Source organism: Cryptomeria japonica, chromosome 1, assembly GCF_030272615.1.
Source record: "Cryptomeria japonica chromosome 1, Sugi_1.0, whole genome shotgun sequence".
In the NCBI taxonomy this organism is placed as follows: Eukaryota; Viridiplantae; Streptophyta; class Pinopsida; order Cupressales; family Cupressaceae; genus Cryptomeria; species Cryptomeria japonica.
In genome coordinates this window covers 136,034,870-136,042,592 of record NC_081405.1, presented here as the reverse complement: position 1 = coordinate 136,042,592, position 7,723 = coordinate 136,034,870, and the positions used below count along the sequence as shown (strand labels likewise).

The following is a 7,723-nucleotide window of genomic DNA, read 5'->3' as shown; positions in this document are numbered from 1 at the left end:
GTTTTCAATTTATATCAATTAAGATCACACGGAAAAATAAGATGATACAAACATTTCACATATGTAGTGCAAATATAGATCTAATGTCGTAGTGAAGTTTTACAATATATTAGATGTAGAATATAGATTTAAATGCTCTCATATCAAATGATCTTACAATTGATTTATTAATTATTTTTGGATGTTTAATTAAACCTATATATATATATATATATATATATATATATATATATATATATATATATATATATATATAGTTTATATTTTATTTTTGCAAACAAATAAGAAAATACCTACTTTCTTAAGTGGTTGTCCTTTAATTGAAAGTTTTAAAATTTAAGTAGATGGATTTCATCAAGTGACCTAGTTCATAGTGAACATGACTATGAAATATGAATTGGTTATGGATGAGGTAATGTTTAAGGGTGATTAGTTGATAGATTATAGGTAAGAGTTGGTATGTGTCTTGGAAAAATAAAATAAAATTTGACATGTACAAGTAAGAAATTGTGTAATTTGATATTAGTCAATGATGTAATAGTGTCATGGATATCATAATTTATGTCTCGGAACTCAATATGACTCATTTTCAAAATTAATAAAGATCATTCTAAGCCTATTAGCTATATGTCCCTCATGATTACTAATTATTAATAACACGAATTATAATCCCTATTTGAGTATTTTCCCACATAAGAGTACATTTGTTGAATTAAACAAAGTAAATTAATTAACTTGATTAATGTTATTAAAAATAATTATTTAAATATTTAAGTATTTAATTGATTTAAGTAAGATGCAAATTAATAAACTATACAAATGAAATGAAAGACTCACAATTATATTAAAACCAAAATTATTCTAGACAACAACAATTTGTTAGACTAAGTTATATAGTAGTCTAATATAAGACTAGGTTGCAAAAGACAATTCACTTCGGAACATTAAAATGTCTCTATCTTGAGTCTCTAATTTCTATATCTATTCAAATTTTAAGATCTAATATTTCATAAATATACATCAATCCATTATAAAAAATCAAAATCAACATCATAATAAAATTTAGATAAACTAATTATTATTGTCAATTTTCTCTTTCATTTAATGTGTCTATATTCCCTTGTAGACTAACCAACGACACTTCCTAACAATAATTGTGAGTTGTAACTTTTTGTCGTTCATATTCGTACGTATTTCAAACTTGAAAACGATAGATTCTCGATCAACGTTTGCCATCGCTACCTAGAAAAGTGCGAATGGCATCTACCCCAGAACAGAGAATCGACATTGAAGCAACCGAACATTAAGCCCATTTAAATAAGTACTCTTTGTTTTTGACATTCTTGTGCGTCCAACATCTGTAGGGGAATCCTTGAGTTATCTATAATATCGTAACTTTTGTCGGTTGGAATCAATTTAACACTTCAAAACTCCCCACTCTTTGTACAATCCGCCATTCAGCAAGACAGAAGCTTTCATAGTCTAACGTCTTCCACCACCTCTATAAAATTCCCCATTATCAAACACAACGAAAGCATCTCACAGTGCGGATCTTTCATCAAAATGAGCATCTTCTACACTGTCTTTGTATTTCTCTTTGCATCTGTGCCTGCTGAGAACGGAAAAGTTTATGTATGGCCAAAGCCAATCTCTGTCGAATGGGGAACCACTCCTCTGTTTTCCATTCCATTGTCTTCCAACTTTGAAATCGCGTTTCCCAGTCACAAAACCCTCTCAAATGCGGTCTCCCGCTGCAAACGAGCCGTTAATTTGTCAAAGCAATGGTACCCAATCGAACCAACTGGGGCAAAACCAGCGCCCATCTCTTTTACACAGTTGGAAAAACTGAATTTGGTGGTCTTCGATCTCAATGCCGACCTGCAGCACGGCGTGGACGAGTCATACAATCTCACCGTTCCGGCCAACGGAACGGTCGCCACTCTATCAGCCCGGACGCCATGGGGAGCCATTTGGGGCTTAGAGACATTCTCGCAGATCGTGCGCCGTTACAACGCGACGTCGATCTACTCTCGTGTCATCGTCGGCCCTGTGATGATCATGGATTACCCGCTTTTCCCACATAGAGGGATTGTTCTGGACACGAGCAGGAACTTTTACCCTGTTACAGACATTCTGCGGAGCATCAGGGCCTTGAGCTACAACAAGATCAATGTTTTCCACTGGCATATAACTGACTCGCATTCTTTTCCGTTAGAGTTGCCTTCGGAGCCGGCCTTGGCGCACAAAGGATCGTACCCTGGAATGACGTATACTAGCCAAGACGTGCGTGAGATAGTTGAATATGGTCGAAACTATGGCGTCCGTGTGATTCCTGAAATAGACACTCCAGGTTTGTTAGTTTTGGCCTGTTTACCCACAGTTTTTTAAAGAATTCTGTTAACAGCTTCTTTCCAGTCGGATTTTCATTTTATTTGCGATTTTCCCCCAGTTTTCTTTAGTGACAAATCAAAACTTGGGCGGAGGAAGGTAATAATATCCAGTTTTTTCTTTTCTCGCATCGATAACTTTTATTTGCTTTCCCCACAACACGCAAGTGAAAAGATTGATGCGATGGATACCTGCTGAAACCTTCACTACTGCTGTTGGACAAAATCAGGGGATTTCACAAAATTTGGGAAAAATGCGTAGATAGCAAAATAAACTTCCTCATATTAATTCAGAAAATTGCATTCATATTTATTTTCAATATTTAGCCCTCAGCGGTCTAAACAAAGTGGAACAAGGTAACTGCAATCAAACAGAACTACAATTAAAATCTTAGAGTGGGAGCATTATTTTTTTAACGAATTAAATGCTATCAATAAATGAACTAATTTCAGATTAGTTAATGGGTAACAAGTATGTTTGATCTTGATAAAATTTCATAGTTAATCACTTCCAAGTACCAAGTAGTATTAGGATGGGTGATATGTGGTGATGTCTTGATCCTTCATTTTATTGAATATCATCTACATGAAACAGATCATTCAGTTTCGTGAGTGATAAATTCATACAAACCACAATTCATAGAATATAGGTCAGTGGGTTTGATTGAAAAAACTACAGAATTGAATCTTGATATTAATATCATAAATCAAAGATTAGCTATAATATATTGATTAATCTGTTAATAATATTCAACTATTTCTCTATCTTATAATTTTAATATATTTTCTGCAGTTTAATTCTAGGGTAAAGGTACCAATAGTCATTATAGCTAACTTCAAGCTCCCTAAGCTTCTAAACAGTATATTAGATTTTGACAATTTTCTTTATTCCTCTTTATATGTGACTTAAGTGCTTATAGCTATTGTTTTGGTTTCTAAGTAGTTATGACAAATATGATGGGATTTGTTATGCATCGAGGGTTAAAAAAATTGCCATTTCAAGCTAACATCCAATACATATTTTCTATTGTACCGTTATTCATTCACTTTGACCAACACAAAATTTAGGTGATCTAATACTTATGTACAAATGTCTCATTAATTGAGTTATATTGATACCAATGAAATTGCATAATTCCTCTAATTATTAACTTTCTTTCAGCAATTAATTATAGTAATGAAAACTATTAATCTATTAAATAATTTCTCAATAGACTTTTCCTTAACAAAATCTAATGAAACATGAAACATGAATGATAATTGAATCAATTCCCCTATAACTGGAGGGCTTTTGGAGGGCTTTTGCAAACTATAGATGATCTATGAATACGCTCACTCCTGTAGGGTCAAAGTAAAATTCTGCATCTCTCCAAGGAAATTCTTACGTTTATCATTTCTCCAAGCATTTCTTTGTAAATTGTGAAGTTAACTTGTGATTTGAATGTTATAATGATTTCAGGTCATACATTGTCGTGGGCCAAGGCGTACCCAGAGATTACGACATGCTCCGATCTGTTCTGGTGGGAGGCCGGCACAAGCTGGGACGACCGAAAGGCCTCTGAGCCTGGATCCGGCCATCTCAATCCCTTACACCCCAACACATACAAAGTCGTCAACAACGTTGTAAACGACGTGGCCTCCATGTTCCCCGATAATTTCTTTCACGCGGGCAACGACGAGATAATACCAGGCTGTTGGATGGCGAATTCTGATATCCAAAAATTTGTTAGTGGGGGAGGAAACCTGAGCGAAGTCCTGGAGAAATTCGTGAAAGAAACCTACCCGTTAATAACAGCCCACAATAAAACTGTAATATACTGGGAGGATGTTCTTCTGGACGAAAAGATTAAGGTGAGGCCCGAGCTTCTGCCCAAAGAGACCACCATTCTTCAATCCTGGAACAACGGTCCCAACAATACAAAGCTTATTACTGCAGCTGGATACAGAACCATCGTTTCTTCTACCGATTTCTTTTACTTGGATTGTGGGCATGGCGGCTGGCTGGGTAATGATAGTCGCTATGATAAGCAGGTCAGCGACGATGGGAGCCCTTTCAACTATGCGGGAGGCAACGGTGGCTCTTATTGTGCGCCCTTCAAGACGTGGCAAAGAATTTATGACTACGATATCACTTATGGGCTGAGTGAGGAGGAAGCCAAGCTTGTTTTAGGTGCAGAGGTGGCCCTCTGGTCTGAACAGGCTGATGGAACTGTTTTAGATGCTCGACTTTGGCCCAGAGCTTCTGCCATGGCGGAAATACTGTGGTCGGGGAATAAAGACTCAAGTGGGCAAAAGAGATACGCAGAAGCCATCGATAGATTGAACCAGTGGAGATATCGTATGGTGGGCAGGGGAATCAACGCAGAGCCTCTGCAACCAATGTGGTGCCTCTTGAATCCTGGAATGTGTAATTTGAATCAATGATCTTGTCAGTGCACTCTTCTCAATTTATGATTATGCGCCCATGAATTTTCATTTCTTTGTGTAATGGTCGACATGGCCTATCTCGAGTAGATGGGCTTGAGCGGCAATGCATCTAATGTGGATCTGCTGAATTAATTTATGGAATATTTGGTTTCCGTAAACTTAAAATTCGTTGTGAATGAAATCCAATTGCTTGTGTATTGATTGTTGTTGATATCTTTTCTGGTTTGCCTTTTTTTTGGTTCACATTTTAAACCCACGTTTATTGATAATCAATTTGAGAAGTGTCAATTTTAGGCTTCTGCTTTTGGTTTAAACAACACATTTTAAGTTTTGATTTATTCACGTGACTGATCTGAAATCACTGTAATAGATGGGTTCTATGACAGAAGCTAGTGTAATTTAAGATGTGCCACTTAAACAAATCAAAGCTTAGAATATGTTGTTTGGGTTTTCCTATTACAAAATGATGATTGGTTGATTTAATTTCTTTTATTGTTCTCTCGCAATATTTATGTACTCTTGGGCCCCTCCCAATAGTGGTTGGCTGAAGTTGAATTTTGATGGCTCGTCAAAAGGAAATATAGGTCAAGCAGGTGGGGGTGGTGTCGTATGTGATCACAAGGGTAATTTTGATATGGCCTATGTGGCCAACTTAGGCACACAAACGTCGAGCTTTGCGGAGGTGGCAACTATTTACTACGGCCTCATTATTATCAATGAAAGAGGGTACAATCGAATCATAATAGAAGGTGATTCAAGAAACACTATCCTCCTTAAAAATGAAGCTACTTTGGACTAGAAGTGTGAGAATTTAAAAATCTAGATGAATATCTATGATATTCCAAATTTAGTTTATGCGGCGATCTTTGAAGACATAAAGTTTACTGATGGGTTATAATTCAAAACTTGCCATTTACATTTTCGTCGCCACCCTTTTGGCTAGTCATTTTCTGCTTTGGTGGCCAATGTCCTTTTCAAGAAGTAGTGTCACTTTCCCCTTTTCTAGCAAGTGTTGTGCGCAAACTGTTGGTTTTTGCGCTACCAACCTATTTTTTCCTATGAATCCATTTATGATAGAGATGGGAGGGGATTTAATACAAATAGAACTTGATTTGTGTGAAAAATTCAAGAACAATACAAAGCTATGTCAAAAAGTAGTAAAAGGGAACTTGAACAGTTATGTTGAAGGCATGCAAGGTTTTGACCTAGAGCTTTCAAAGAATTTTTCCCTAGCTTGGCAAAAGGGGGAGGTGAAGATTGGAAAGGTCACCTTTAGAGTCACTCCAGAGTTGATTGTCGCCATTACTGGGCTTTCGTAAGATGGGATAACCTTCCCTAAGAAGCCAAAGGGGTCTTATAAATAGGAATTCAAGTGATTCTTCAAGGTGGGTGAAGGTGTTTCTAGGTTACAAACTAGGTATAATTAGGAAGAGTTTCTTGGTATATGGAAGGATGCGGCCCTATTGTTGATGAAAATATTCACCTTGGATGGTCATTTCAAAATATTTAACACCCATATTTTCCTGATGTTAAATCACCTGAGGTATGGTATTTAGATGAATTTTGCTTATTGGGTTTGTTCCTTATTGTCCCAATCTGTTGCAAGACTTAAGGCTAGAAGTTCCCTCCCCCTTCATCAAGGTTTGATTCATAGACTATATAATTTTTACCTTGCTTTAACACCTACTAGTGGGTCCCTGTCAAATCCTTATGACCTCCCACTGGACCCAAATTTATTGATTGAGCTTTCCGGGGCCCCTATGTCAAAACCCAACCCTACTATTGGGTCTTCTTCCAAACCTAGACTTGTCCCCACTCGCTTTAACCCCATTAGAGAAGCGAAGCATAAGTCCTCTCCTAATCCACCTCTTAAGGATGTGGAGGTGTTGGAGTCAAATGAAGAGGAAGAGGTTTAGTATTCTGAGTCCTCTTATGATTTGAAATCCAACTGGTCCCCTTGGGCTTCATAGGAGGTTTCCCTCTTTCTCCCTAATCAATAGCATGATTCCAAGGATGGCCCCCTTACCTTGGAGTCTCTGATATGAAAGTTGGAGGATAATTTTGAGTGGCAAGACCTAGTGATCAAATGACTCTTATCACAATTCGACGTAGCTATCAGGAAGATTAATAGACTTGATGGAATGGTAGAGGTTGGGGTGAGAGAAGATAACTAGGCCATGGAAGAGAGGGATCATCTCATCTAGGAAGTGGCAAGAAATATGGCTGAGAAGTTAGAAAATTGGGAGAAATTTGAGGGGATGCTAAAGGAGCTTAGTGAGAAGATAACGCAAAAAGATGAAAACAAGATTGTTTTGGAATTGAAGAAAAACTAGGAGATCCTTAAGAGTAAAATTGAGGAGATGTTTAAGCAAAGCCAGGAGATGGTTTTGAAGAATTTGGCTTCTCTAAAAGCTATATAGGAAGAAATTGACTGCATGAAATACAAATGCAAGAGACATGTTTTATCCCCCTCTGCTTCGATGGTGCTCCCTACATCCATGTTCATAAACAAATCTAATTCTGGTACTCAAAACACTACAAAGGACTCTAATGAAAAATCCTCCTTTTCTAATAAATTTTTAGGTTTATGTAAGGATTGGCAAGAAGGCAATGCCTCTAGCCAATAGCTCATCTCTTTGTGGCTTTGGTAGTTGGCTAGTTCTATTTTGGTTTTTGTTGTTGGTTTTGTCTCTGGTCGTAATTTAGTTTTTGGTGGTTCTCTGTTGTTTATTTTTTATCATTTTGTCTTTAGCTAGGTGTGCACTTCTCGTGTGCCTTAAGTGGCGCTCTTTTTAGGTTATGTAATGGTACGGGCCTAATTCGCTTTTTATTAATCAAAACATTTATGTACTATTGTATGCATAATTAGACCCCTCTATATCTTTGTTCTTTGTGTACACTTCTACCAA

The 7,723-nt window shown here is 36.9% G+C and overlaps 1 protein-coding gene across 1 annotated transcript; it reads left to right on the top strand.

Moving 5' to 3' along the window:
• The first annotated feature begins 1,563 nt into the window (after positions 1–1,563).
• Positions 1,564–4,846, top strand: LOC131065292 (beta-hexosaminidase 2-like). The gene is made up of 2 exons (XM_057999756.2): positions 1,564–2,350; positions 3,847–4,846. The coding sequence occupies exons 1-2, from the start codon at positions 1,564–1,566 to the stop codon at positions 4,809–4,811; spliced, it is 1,752 nt and encodes a 583-aa protein (XP_057855739.2). The 3' UTR covers positions 4,812–4,846.
• The last annotated feature ends 2,877 nt before the right edge of the window (positions 4,847–7,723 follow it).

Excerpts from the sequence above, each read along its gene's own strand:
- LOC131065292 (XM_057999756.2), top strand. The coding sequence starts at position 1,564 with ATGAGCATCTTCTACACTGTCTTTGTATTTCTCTTTGCATCTGTGCCT. Across the intron at positions 2,351-3,846 it reads TCCTGAAATAGACACTCCAG|GTCATACATTGTCGTGGGCC; the intron begins GTTTGTTAGTTT and ends TAATGATTTCAG.